Source organism: Cygnus olor, chromosome 7, assembly GCF_009769625.2.
Source record: "Cygnus olor isolate bCygOlo1 chromosome 7, bCygOlo1.pri.v2, whole genome shotgun sequence".
Lineage (NCBI taxonomy): Eukaryota > Metazoa > Chordata > Aves > Anseriformes > Anatidae > Cygnus > Cygnus olor.
The window spans coordinates 17,138,093-17,152,042 of NC_049175.1; the positions used below are offsets into that span (position 1 = coordinate 17,138,093).

The 13,950-nt window shown below is 46.6% G+C and overlaps 2 protein-coding genes across 4 annotated transcripts in view; both read left to right on the top strand.

Annotated features, from left to right (window-relative positions):
- Positions 1–11,941, top strand: part of SORBS1 (sorbin and SH3 domain containing 1) — a 165,005-nt gene extending 153,064 nt beyond the window's left edge. The window contains exons 29-31 of the mRNA XM_040564017.1: positions 8,031–8,089; positions 8,859–8,971; positions 9,796–11,941. Coding sequence (XP_040419951.1) covers positions 8,031–8,089; positions 8,859–8,971; positions 9,796–9,863 — 240 coding nt within the window. The 3' untranslated portion in view covers positions 9,864–11,941. The remainder of the gene's footprint in view (positions 1–8,030; positions 8,090–8,858; positions 8,972–9,795) is intronic.
- A 1,300-nt stretch (positions 11,942–13,241) lies between these two features.
- Positions 13,242–13,950, top strand: part of PDLIM1 (PDZ and LIM domain 1) — a 40,101-nt gene continuing 39,392 nt past the window's right edge. For all 3 annotated transcript variants that reach the window (XM_040564003.1, XM_040564002.1, XM_040564004.1), the window contains exon 1: positions 13,242–13,440. In XM_040564003.1, coding sequence (XP_040419937.1) covers positions 13,345–13,440 — 96 coding nt within the window. In that variant the 5' untranslated portion in view covers positions 13,242–13,344. The remainder of the gene's footprint in view (positions 13,441–13,950) is intronic.

The window sequence follows — 13,950 nt, forward strand, 5'->3', positions numbered from 1 at the left end:
TTTCTGCTTGAGCATGGCAGAAGGTAAGAAGTATAAGGTATTCCACAAGGCATTTTGTGTCTGGAATACTGGCAAAGACTGGGGAAATGTATTTGGAGCACAGATGAGGACTGGACTCCGTGGTTGGGGTAGCTGTGGACAGCACATTCTCTGACAGGGTGCACCTGTCCGTGGAAAACTTATGCACATGCTTAGTCACAGATCTGCTCCTCTCCATGCTCGTTCACTCTCCTTTTACTTTTGCTCAGTTGTTTCGAATTTTCCTTTTTTATTTTTGTTCATTTCTTTCTTTTTCTCTTCTGCTTTTGTCTCCTTCAAGTCTCCCAGCTCTGAGCTGCTCCATACACCAACTCCTCCGCCTTTGCCTTTCGCACGCCGCGCCTTATCTCCAGAGGTGCAGGCGGTCACATCCGAGTGGATTGCTCTGACCGTGGGAGTGTCTCCTAGCACCACTCCTGCCATAACTCCTCCATTGCCTCCTCTGCCTGAAGCCTCCCTCCCTCACACTGACTCTCTTGCGCCTTCTGCTGCAGCCAGCCCTTCCCCCTCGGTCAGCCTCCACCACTCTCATCTCTCGGGCTCCTCGACTCCCAGGTCCATTAAATCCCCATTGCCCTCTTATTCATCCAGGCCTCAGTCCTCCGCTCGCAGTTCCTATCAGGCCACTCCGCAGAGCGAAGAAAAGTTTGTTGGCTCCCCGTCTCCCAGCGTGAGCTACTCTAACTCCCCTCGCTGGGCAGGTGGGAGCCCTGAAAGCGTCCTCGCAGAGCAGCGTGGCACCCCTGGCAGCCAAGCCTGGCTCCAGAAGACCAGAGAGGGCAGCAGTAACCCCGAGCAGGGTTCCTATGCTGGTCCCAAGATCTCTGTTGAGCGCTGCCTGAAACCATCCCAGCTAGACATGCGTGTGAGCCCAGAAAAGAGACCTCTGAGTTCCTCTGAGGACAACCAGTTATGTCAGGAGCTAATGGCTATTGTGCAGGGAGGTAAAGCAGAGAAAAGAGGCATGAGGAAAGGTGATCTGGGAAAGTTTCAAAGCGGGGAAGAGAAGGTACTTTTCCTGCATGTGTGTGCGCTGCTCTGAATCCCTGATTTTACTGGTGTGTTGGGGTTTGTGCTGCTCTGCTGGCCACACAGAGCCAGTGGCTGCCACGTGTCCTTTTGGTAACAGTAAGACCTTCATCCAGGATTCACCAGTGGCATTCACTGGACAGCAGGTCAAAAACTTTTAGAACAGGGCTCAGGAGTAGTGTAGTAAGAATTAGTCTAGAATAGATAATAGCACAGGACTGACTCAATTGGTCGTGTCTAACAAGGTGACTGTCCCAGGCAGTGGCTATTATCAGATGTGTCATATCATAGAATCACGGAATGGTTTGGGTTGGAAGGGACCTTAAATGTCATCTAGTTCCAGCCCCCCTGCCATGGCAGGGACACCTCCCACTAAATCAGGTTGCTCAAAGCCCCATCCAACCTGGGTTGGATGAAAGTGTCACACAGGCCTCATGCCCCTGTAATTCACCACATAGAATGCAGGCAATTATTTGATATTCAAAGATTTTCCAGTGTGCAATGGACGATCTTTGGTAATGGCATTTATTTCTTCCCCCTAAATGCAAGCACTTCTTATAAATGTCAGCCTGGCTTGTGGAATCACAAAAACTATTCCTTGCTGTGGAAGTACAGGATGGTTGATCCTGGAGTCTGTGGATTAGTGAGCTTTAGTTTTGGATGTGCAAGACTAAGTCAGGGAGGCTTGCTTCTTATCTGTGCTTTGAGTGGGATTTATTAACTTTGCATATCCAAAATGCTGTGATGTGGTCCAGCCCCAAATGCGAATTAGACCGAGTGTTATTTTCCCCCAAGAGTATTTAGGTGTGTTACAAGAAGGAACACAGGGGAACCCTCTAGTGGTTTCTACATCTTCTGCCCACAGTCTTGGTATAGATCTGCTTTACTTTGCAGCCCTCAGTTGGCTTGGTGTCCATTGTGGGCTACAGCCAGCCAAAATACATTACAGCATCCCCATGCTACCTTGTACAGGAGTGGGAGTTTGGGGAGCTCAAAATCATAGTGTTATAAGTAGCTTCTTGAATGCAATGTGATAGCCTCCTTGGCATGCCCTATCTAGCCAAAGTTAAATAATGAAGGACTGTGGTTTCTAAGATGACACATTTCACACTGGGAAATCTTAGGACAAATTGCTTGATTTCTGCTTGAATCATAACCAGAAGCATATGGAAAGCTGTGTAAAAACTATGCTGTTTACCATCTGGATGTATTTTTAGCAGCATTTTCTACAGGCATAACTTGCATGTTTAAAACAGAATGAGGTGGTGAGTTCAGACAAACCAACTAGGTAACTGCACCTGCCCTTGCATGGAGTTCAGTTTGCTGTGTGTGCATCAAATTTTACTGCATAGCAAATGCTCTTATCACTAGGAGTGATTGTGATAAGAGTGCGTGTGCCAAGCTGACCAACTTTTCTTTTCTTCAAAAGACTGCAGACTCAAAAGCATTCTCTTCATCTGCTCCTCTCTCTTCCTCTGCCCTCTCTTCCTCTACTGTCACAACACAGCCACCTCCCAGACTTACACGCAGAGTCAATAAGCCACAGGTAATCATCTTTGCTGATTACTCTTCCATTACTTAGAGTTGTTTCCATGCCACGACATTGTTTTGTCATATGCTTGTTTATCCATTCACTGATTTGACAGATAAGATATTTATCCTGCCATTTAAGTAAGCATTTTCATTTAAAAAATAAGAATAAAATATAATAATTTAAACAATTTCCAGGCTGTGCAGAAGGACAGGTATGGGCAAAATCTTCAGCTGGTGCAAACCCACATAGCTTTGCAAGTCAATGGTTTTCTGCCAGTTTGCACCAGCTGAGGATCTAATTTTCTGTTCCTTCAAAAGATTAACTCAGGACCTTTCAGTTCTTCAGCTAATAGGTTCTGACCTTGCATTCCTACAGCTTGATTTCATTGCAAGGTAGTATCGGTGCTTTGTTAGCAGGAACAATATAATGTAAGGTACTTTGGTTCAGCTTTTGTTTAACCACATGAAATCAGGATTCAGGGTTTGAGTGTCTCAGAGCTGGGATAAGGCATGCTCAGGTTGGTATCAGCTGAGCTGGGGACCTGTCCCAGCCCTCTCAGGTAGGATACCTGTAGTTCAGAGGTTCTCAGCTCAGCTGCTGAGAGCTACAGTCATCTTTAAAGAGGAGCACAGCAGTGTCTGTGCACCGTAACCAGCTCGGCCCCAGCACTGTGTGGTGGCTCTTCCCAGCTCCAGTAATGAGCAATGCCCTCCGCTCCTGGTGACTCGTCAGTCCTTCCATGCAGCTCCCACACGATGGCGATGTTTGAAACCAAATGCTCAGAATCAGCAAAAAATGGACTGAGGTTGGAGCAGTGGGTTTGGGGGCAGCACTTGTGGCTTGATCAGTGAATCAAGCAGTTGCTCACGCAGAATGAGTGTGGGAAAGAGTTGCCAATGATACTCATTTTCGTGACTGCTTTCTGAGAGAGAGATCCGGTTTTAACCCTGAAGTTCCCGTGTCCTTTACTCACCTCATTTCCCATGCTGGCTAGCATGCACTTCTATTTTGGGTGTTACACCTGGATGTAACAGGACTCTGTGGCCTTTTTTTTGGAGTTGAAGTCAAGCCAAAATTTATGTTATGTGCCTTGACAATCGGCCCATTGTCAGTGTCAAGTTAAAATTGTTTGACAGTCAGTAGTCTTGGCCTCCTTTCCAGCTCTGAGCCTACAGCTATTTAGGGAGCAGGAGTGGGATTTATATGTGCAAATGACTTTCCCGTCGCCTGCAAGGCCCATACAGAGTCTGATACCTTCAGCAGAACTGCTGCTAATACCCTGGGGGCCTTCTCAAAAATCTGTTGTCTTTTCATTGATTTTAATCAAATGTGAAGAGCATTTAGTAGACATGGAAACGAGCCATTGCAGACATTGGGAAGGCAGGGTTGTGCCCTCATGAGCAGCTGGACGAGGGTCCTGGCTTTGCCCTGGCAGTGTGAGGAGTCTTGGTCTGGGGACAGCCTGCTCCTTTCTGCTTGTGCAGAGGCATACAGGGAGGTGAGTAATTTCACTCACTTCGTGCTGGCAAAAAGGAGAGGAGTGGGCAGAACAGGCCTGCTCAGACATCAGCACAGGCCAGCTATGCTGTGTTCATTACTTAGCACTGCCTCCAAGGTAAGCTTTTACCCCCACCCAGTGGTTTGCTGCTGCTGCACTGGTCCAGCACCACAAGGCTGGTTATCCAAGCCAGAGCTGCACGTCCTGCAGCAGGCACTGGTACCTCATACCCACAGGAGATTCATTTTTCTGCTGTAGACACAGCCTTTAGCTCCTGCTCTTGGGGCCAAGAAGTATTTGCATTAACTCTGACAGCCTTTAGGTCAGGCTGCTGTGCACTGCAGCCTTTTCAGCATCCTTTGTGAGAGCTCTTGGGCCAGCTTTCCCCTCACTCCCACCAGAGCTGGGGTTTGACATGCACAGCAGTTTTCCTGAGCAGTCCTCCCTGCTCTTGGTTCTCTGTGCATGTGCAGGAGTATCGCTGCTGCTGTGTGCCCGTCTCTGAAGGATGCCAATTTGTCTGCCTCTGTCTGTCTGTCTTGTCAGTCTGTTCTGCTTAGCTTTCTCTTTGGTCATGTGGTCCTTTTAACTCCCACCAGAAAAGGATTGGAAGACAACACATATACAAGAGCTGCAACAGGCAGACACACTGATGACACTCGATTCTGCTAGGAGCGTGGTGAAAGCACTATTGAGTAGCCCCAGGATCTTTCTTCCTAACAGCAAACACCTGCCTCGGGACTTTTCTAAGCTCTTAACATGGAACATCTTTCTGGTATTCCCACAAACCTGTGGTGCTCCTTAGATCCATTCTCAGACTCCATATGAGGTGGAAACAGTGGCCAGCTGTGCTTCAGAACTGGCTGTATTGCATATTTGTGTAGTCTGGAGACAGAGGCACTTACGCATCTGCTTAGTCTTAACAAAGCACTTAGTGTGACTGAGAGGGTAGCACTTGGGTTGTCCTGATGGTTCACGAATGCTTTGTCACTTGTAGGGCCCTCAGTTTAACTGCAGCAGCTGCAGGACTGGCTCAGTTTTTTTGTTGTTGTTTTTTTGTTGTTGTTGTTGTTGTTTGTGTTTTTTTGGGGGGGAACCTCAGTGTTTTGTGCTTCCGAGGTGCCAGGAAAGGGAATGTGGCCAAGTTACTGATGTTTGTAGGCTGTGCCTGCGGATATTACAGGTATAAGCCGGTACTATGGAGCATTCAGAAGTAGTGCTAATTTTTTAGCTCTCAAATAACTAATTTAACTCAGAGTTATTAATGCTTTTTAGAGAAAAGCTGGCCAGGGAGGTCACAAATAATCAATGAGAAATAGACCATGCGGTTTTAGGAAGCTCATGGAGCAATTCCAGCTGTTAATGTATTAGTAAGGAGCAAGGAAGCACTTTCTTGAATTAAAAAAAATCGTTCTTACAGCTGCCTCTCACCTTGGACTGGAAATTGGTTTTCCCAGCTACTTTACCACCTGGGTTAGGTCTGATCTCATCAAATTGGATGCATTATATTCAGTAGCTCTGCACAACATTAATTTTAAACTTCTAATTATTCTGTTAACCTTTCAGGGCTGATGATAGACAGGCAGAAATGACTTCCAGAAATTCTGTCATTATTTCAGGCTCCACAGTAAATTCTTTGAAGACAAATTCCACTGCAATTATCCCATCCAAATTACATTTTATTTTCTCTCTATAGAAATATGCATGGTAATAGGACATTGTGTCTTAGGGCAGTGATCCCAGATCCCAGCCTCAGGCAGCACAGCTGATTAAGGGGGCGTTGTTGTGGGGTTGGGTTGGCTCGGAGTGGGTCACAGTCCCTGAGAAAAGAGACAGATCTCTTTGGAACCATGCCCATCGTATTAGAGGTCTGAGATGTGGTTCAGAGGAGCTTTGAGAAGGGGAAGTAGGAAGGGATGAGCTCATCACCCCACACTTATCCAAACTCCTTGAGCATGCTTGCGCTGAAGGTGTCACAAAACATCTTTATCCTCTGCTTCTGCTCAGTGCCAGGATGCCATGAGAAAGCAAGCCTTTCCCTAAGACTGCGGTGCAGCCACATCTTTGAGAGCACAGGATGACTGAACGGCACTGTTGAAGTAAAGAGGAGGAGGGAAAGCATAAATTTGAGGCATTTGGAGTTTGGGTTGAGTATTATATTGAATGATCACAGAGGAAGGCAATGTTCTGTATCTTACCTGATCAGGTTTGCTAATCACTACTGCACGGATTGTTAGAACTGCACTAGTTCAGGCATCCCATTTACTAGAACACACGTACAGCATTCCCCTTGCTTTCAGTAGGTGTTTGAATATACAAAAGCATGCAAAACTAGGCTCTGGATATCTCTGTGACTTTCTCAGCGACAGTCCCCTTTCCCATAAAACCTCCACCCCCTTAAAGCCTAGTTTTCCTTGCTGTGCCCTAGGATGTGTGAGCTCCTGTGCAGAGGTGTGGCTGGAGAGGAAGACAGAGTCATAGGTGGTGGTGTTTGGAGCTGAGTTTTCAGTCAAGGCCTCCTCTGACCTGGAGCTCTGCCTTGTTTGGGGAATTAACAGAGCAGTTTGCATCCTCGTGTGGTACAAGCTAGAGTGATATTGATGATGGGGCTACGCTGCATTGTGCCTTTTGAGGACCTGAGCTGGTCTTTTTTTTTTTTTTTTTTTTTAAGAAGCAAGCAAGTTCTCTCCCGTGTCAAAGTCACTGAGGATTTTTCTAAAACCAGCAGCAGATTCCTCTCAGCGAGTTTGATGCACTCAAGCACGTGCTTCTGTCCTTGTTTTTCACCCCTACAGGAATGCAACATGATGCTGTGTATCATTTCTGGTTGTAGCTGTGTCCATAATCTTCCAGCTCATTCTCTGAGTCCCTGCTCTAATCTTCTGTTCTGCTGTCACCTTCCTCTTTGCAGCATCCTGTGTGCTGCATTACTGTAGCCCTAATGTCTTGTTTAAATGAAAGACCTTGTTTTCCAAAAAGAGTGGTGTTGGGGTGGGGAGGGGAGGAGTTGTTCATTTTCTTTTGTTGTCTGCACACCATTTATTTATTTATTTTTAATTCTGACCAGTATGACATCTGCTAAAATGTCTTCCTTATCATTTGCTTGGTGATCACACAGCCTTCCCACCATTCATTGAGAGCTGGACCAGATCTCACAGAGTCTGAAAAGAGCTATGTGGTAAGGCCACTGTTTAAATCAGATGTGTAGTCCTAGCCTCTCTTCACCCAGGCAGAAACATCTCAATAGAGTATAAAATGCCAGCACCATTTTTAGCTGCAAAGTAGGTACATTTTTATCAATTTACGTTGTTTTGTTTGCAACAGAAGCAGGGAATTTAGCACTTAGAAAAACTGCCATAGTCAACAAGAAGTTGGGCTAATTGTGCTGCCAGTCCCTGGATATAAGCTAAATGAAGCCAAATGCATGAATGAAGCAGTGCACCTTGCGGTCTTGAACTGACTTCATAGCATTTTTAATGATGCCACTGCAGAACTAATTGCAACCTCTTATGCTGCTGCTTTTTAAAATATATGTATATGTATTTGTTACAAATCTTCAAACTAAATGCCAAATTCTTCTGTATCTTGCCTGTTTTTCCATGCTTACACCTGGATCCCTTCTGCACTCCACTACCTGGATGTTTACCTGGATCTACAACTTTTTTCTTTTTTTTTTTTAACTGGACTTATGTGCTGCATCTGGAATGTCCCATCTCTTCCTGTCTATATTTTCCCCTCCCTCCCCCCTGTTGACTGTTCTTTGGGTGTTCTTGGATGTCAATGCTGCCTACCACGCAGGAAGCTGTTTGCAATGAGATCATAAACATTGCAGAAAAGTCTGTTCATTACTGCAGTACTATTTCTCAGCCTCTTGACTCTCGCCACAAGGTGACCTCTAATGACTATAAACCATCTCTCATCATTTCTCAGCAACCTCAAGCACAGCAGCAAGGAGCCAGCCCTGACAGAAGTCATACACCACGAGACATGTAAGTCCTTTTGGCTCCTGTCTCTTCCAGGAGCCTTGTCTCTTACTGGTGGTGAAGATGGGGTGGTGTGAAAGCTTCAGAGTCTCAGGGGTTACAGGGAAAGTGACAGCTTTTCTTTGAAGAACAAAAATAGCCACATGATCATAGTGAGAATTCTAAAGCTGGGACCTTTGTGTCTGTATACCACCTGAAGCAATGACCTCATGATCCAAGACCGGGTCGCCTTTGGGCTCTTAATTCATGCTGCTTACAGAGGCTCTCTCACTGCCTTTGTATCTGAAGCTGGAGGTGAATTAGCATCCACTAGCTACACCTGGCTCATGGTATGAATCATTATGTTCACCCCTTTTCTTAGCTTCCCACAGCACATTGGGTAGTCCCAACACCAGTCACCTCATGCGTTGTTGGGTAGGTCCAGGGAAGAGTAGTTGGTTTAATGATCTGAGAGACCGAGGCTGAGATCTTCAGTGGTCTCTGTTGGGTTTAAACCTGAAGCTGCCATTAATCTTGATGGTGTGTTTCACCATTGGTTTTGAGAACAGTAACCTGCACTGTGCACTGGTGACTGAAGTTCACTGACAATTGGCTCCTAAAATGAGTCTTTACTTCCCCCAGCTTCTTCATGCAGAATTGAAAGTCTCACATCAGCTTTATTTTCACTCCCCACAGCCAGGGGACCCAAGCATCCACCAAATTGGCCCAGAAATTTCTTAACAAAAGGGTGTCAGGAAAATCCAACAGCTAACGTGTACTATTTTTCTGATTTCAGAGTTAGCTACCAAGCCCTCTACAGCTACACTCCTCAGAATGATGATGAGCTGGAACTGAGGGATGGTGATATTGTCGATGTCATGGAGAAATGTGATGATGGCTGGTTTGTGGGTGAGTGTGACACTTGCCAGGCAGCAGGGCTCTTTGAGATGCAGATGAGTGATTTTGCAGAGCATCTGGAAGATGCTTTCATCTGAAGGATCAAAACAGGATGAAAAAAGATCAACTCAACTTTTTCAGTGATTTCTCATCTTTTTACGCCAAGAACATTAAAATTAGGCTGCAGGGTGATGGAACTTTATTTTCCTTGCTAGCTGTCTAGATTTTCCTTTTTTTGCTTTCAATTTCTCCATTTCCCTTTTCCTCCCGATCCTCCTTGCTCACACAGATAGCAGAGCAGCAGAGGGAACCAAGGAAATCTGGATTTCTGTATCTTTTCCAAAGCTGAGGGAGCTGTGACAAGTTACAGAAAGTGGCAAGTAGGGGACAGAGGGAACGCTTGTATGGGAGTTGCAGTCCCTGGAAACCCAGCCTCATTTGCAGATGTATATTTAGCAAAATCTAGCCCTGTGTCTTCAAATAGTCTAAGTCTGGACAGTGCTATCTATCTCAGCAGTGCAAATCTAGGCTCATCCTTGGTTGTTGAGGAAGATTATCTCATCTGAACTGGTAGGAGTTTGGCTCCTAGACTATAGGCCCAGAAGCTTTCACCAGCACCTTATCCATTGTTGAAAGGAAAGACCAAAGATGATTATTAGCAGAACTAGTTCTGATCTCTTCTATACCAAAAGGTTCTTTGGCCCAGACTCCTATTTATTTTTAGAAAGCAATGCCTGGAAGCAGAAAGGGCTGCCATTTCAACGTTGTTAAACCCCTAAGTCTTCCTTGCATGGCTCTGTCTTACTCTGGCTTCCATGTGTTTTATTTTGCTACAGGTACGTCCAGGAGAACAAGGCAATTCGGCACCTTCCCAGGCAACTACGTGAAGCTTCTGTACCTGTAAAGTAACAGCAATCCCACAGTGACAAAGATGGGGTTGTTTTCCAGATGATGTTTTTAATCAGCAATGAAAGAGACAATTTATGAATGTAATAGACAGGAGACAAAGTGTTAGGAGGATGTGGTTATGTGGTACAGTATTGAGTTGAATGTGCAGCCCTGCTTCCACTGATTCAGGGTATGATTTGTTTGCTGAAGAAGAGACAGTTTCTAGTTTACAGTGCTGCCTTTGTGTATTCTTCTCCCCTCCCCAGCAAGAGTTCTGGTGATAATCTTAATTTGTATGGAGTACTTTACCTCTGAGAAGGCTTCAGGGAAGCAAATGGTATAGGTTTTGTTTGTGTGTTGAGAAATGATAGTGCTTTTGGAAAGTACACAGCCTGCAGCTGCTCCCTTTCACTGGCAAGGTTCAGGAAGGGCAGGCTTTCTGCCTTGCTGGAAACTTACTCTGCTCTGCCTTCCATTTCCACAGAAAACCTTTCCTTCATGTCATGCACCTTAAGAACCAGCACAGGCAGAGGATAGTTGGTATGGTTTAACTGCAGAGCTCTGTGTGGAAAAGGAGTTTGGGACTGGTAGTTTAATCCAGAGAGGTCAGCCAAAACATACTGCAAATGCGCAAAAAGCCCAAACCCCTTCATATACGTAACATAGTACCTACTTCTGCAGGGTTTTTTCTTTTGTGCAGGGTGTGTGTGTGCGAGTGTATTGTGTGCATCAAAACAAACAGAGTCATCTTTTCTAAAGAGAAATCAGCCTGGTTTTGAAATTTATCTGCACAAAGACTAGAACCAATAAACAAAACGTCAGTGAGAGCAAATCCTGCTTCTGAGTCCTATGGCTGGTCACTTTCTCGGCTTCTCCTGTCCTGTTGGTAGCCCTAGAGGATTTGAAGCATGCTCTTTGGGATGAAGACTTTGCTTTTTTCCTGGCATTAAATCTTAGAGGCGTTGATAAATCTGAGCAATGTGTCATTGAGGGTGCCTTTTTTTGGGGGTGGGGGTGGGAGGGAGGTGGTTGACAATGTTGATGCTAGATCTCTGATAAATACACACATTTTGGCCGCCTCTTAGTCAGACAAAAAAGTCTAATCCATTTGGAAAGCTGTGTTTCCAACAGTTATTACCAGTTATAGAGATCTGTATTTCCTTGAGAAAAAAAACATGGCTTGCCTGTGTGCTTGCCTGTAAACCCACTAAGGATACTCTTTTGATAGACATTTTGTTATTAAGAAAAAGCATAAACAAAACCAGTTCTCTCAGACTCTGCTTCCTACAGTTACCATACAAATAGCAAAGGGTTAGATTGCTATTTTGTCATAAGCCGTATTTAATAATATAAGATGCCTATTTTTATGCTGATGCTTTTATACAGATTTATTAAGAGTAACTACAACTAACTGTTAGCACGACTTGCAATATGTTTTGATAAATTAGCCATGCTCCTGGGTTTAAAATCAAGTAGGCTTGTCTTCCGCCTAGGTCAGCGGAAGAGAAGACTCGGTGTCTCAGAAGTTTGACTGTAAATATGTATATTTAACTTTGTACAGACAATGTACTTACCTTGTATAGAAAAATAATTTAAACACATTGAGTGAAGGGAGGAAAGAAAGGCAGTTGTGAAAGGTTGGGATTTTTTCCACTTTTATTTAAATGATGGAATTCCGTGTGTGTTCACATAGAGTTTTAGCACAAAATATCCACTATGAAGAGGTTTCAAATATGACACAAAGTACCACTGTTTTGTTTTTTTTTCTACAGGAGATATCATTAATCCTGCATCTTATTTATGGGTTTGTTTTTCTGCTTTGGGTTTGTCCTCCAGTTATTTGCAGCAATATTTAGGCCTGTTGTTAAGATTGGATAACACCAAATGAACCTATCCAGCAAATTAACACGATGATACTGACTGTATATAACCTACTCATGTAAAGGTTTATTTCTGTTCTTGCTCTTGCCATTTTAAGTTGCGCACACACACGCGCGCACACACACACACCCCACAACTTATTTTTGTGTTGATTTTTGTTTCTTATTGCAGTGGATTACTATTTGATGATTAATAAATGGAAGTATTGAATTACTACTGTGTTTCTTGTACAGATTATTAAATAAAGCCTATTCCTGCTGTTCCTGTAGCAATGCACTTTTGTACCGATGCCCCCCCGTGGCTGTGGCCATACTGAGCAGTAGATGTCTGCCATGGGTCTTCCCTAGCATCCTGCACCTCCAGATCCTGCTTTTCTTAATGATTAAGAAAATTAGTTCTAGAAATGCTGATGGGAAGGCTGCGTCCTTAACATGCATCTGCCACCTGAGGCAGGCTCTTGCTCCAGGGTCCTGCGCCTGGTCACCAATGTCCTGGCTAGGTGTGCTGCTTTGATACTTTTCTGTGCCACTTGTAGAGCATCTTGTGATTTCATACTTACTAGAAGGTGCTTCTAAACCTCACCTTTGGCTTTGTACCTGAGCAGTCCTGCCAGACCCTGCTCCTGCTCTTCGGTGTCAGCAGCACTGCAGGCAGGGGCTGGGGGCAGCAAGCCTCGGGCAGCAGGCCCACTCCTTGGCTGGCTACTCCTCTGTGTCTCTGTGTCCGAGCCTTACCCCCTGCACTCATAGTAGCTCCAGCTAGATCAGCCCATTAATTATGTGTACAGCTCATAGGAAAGCTTTTTAATTTAATTCAAGTGCTGGAGGTTGTGGCTTCGCTGCTGAATGAACTGAGTCATTAAATGAACGATGAATTGAATCACTTACAGTGCGCTGGATCCCTGCTGGAGGTGGTGCACGTACATATGTGTGTACGTGATGTTGCACGTGATGTGGTGGGCAGCAGTAAGCTGAGGGCAATAACTGACATCTGTGAGGGGGGGATTGCTCGTGATCACTCTCTCCTGGATATTAATCCTAGAAAGTGCCTCAGCCTCACTTACTGACCTGTATGAAGAATTCCTCCTTTTGTTGGTGATGCCACCCGTAAGGGTACCGGGAAAAAAATAAAAGCAACGTTCTGCCTAAAGCAGAGACTAATCAGAGCTAAACTAGTGAAAATGTAATCCCCTTGCTAGGCTCCATGCACACTCACCAGCTCCCAGAGGCGTGTCCCTCCATTTGGGAAACCATGAAATTCATGCCCCCCGCCACCATTAGGTTTCAGAGTTAACACCGCAGCTCCCCGAGGCGGGACAAGCCCCGTTTGCCCCGGAGGTGCCGCACCGGGGCACTCTTGCCTGCGGCTGGGTCGTGCCGCGGGGTTTAGCTCCGGCACCAGCAGCTCCGCACCGCGGCAGCCCCAGGGGCTCCGGCAGCGGCCGCCGCTCCGCCTCCGGGGCCGGCCACGGCTCAGCCCTTCTCCTCCTGCCCGGGGCCGCGGGGACGGGAGCCCGGGGCGGGCCGGGGCGGGCCGGGGGCGGGCCGTGCCGAGCCGCGCCGAGCCGATCCGGGCCGTGCCGTGCCGGTGGTGCCGGGCTGTGCGGCGAGGTGCACATGGGGACGCTCCGCATCGTGCTGCAGGGCCCCGGGCCCTGGGGTTTCCGCCTGGTGGGCGGCCGGGACTTCGAGCAGCCCCTCACCATCTCTCGGGTAGGGCTCGGCGGGGCCGGGGCGGGCGGGGCGGGGGTCAGGGGCTGCCCGGGACCCCTGGCAGCTGGCACGGCTCGGCTCGGCACGGCACGGAGCGGCAGCGGGTCCGCGGGAGACGAGCCGGGGCTGACAGGTGGCTGCCGGTGCCGAGATGGGGATCGTCACACAGCCATGTGTGTATGGGGGTCTTCTCCTTTTCTCCCGCATTTTTCTATATATATGTTTTTGGACGTTTTGGGAGAAACCCGCGGCAGCCGGTGCCCGTGCCGGTGAGCTGCCCCCGCCGCGGGACTGGCCGCTTTGACTTGCCTTGTATAGCTACAGGAGGATCCTTTGTTTACAGGAGCCGCATTGACCTCTGTAAGTGCCTCTCCCTGCTTCTGTTGCAAGTCCTTCTTACCCCCACTTAAGGAAAAATTAGGAAACGACGGTTAAAGTTTCACATCCAAACGGTTTTAGAGGTGTAACTTAACTTGCCCGTCTGCTCCAGCCAGCAAAACTTCAGGGCTC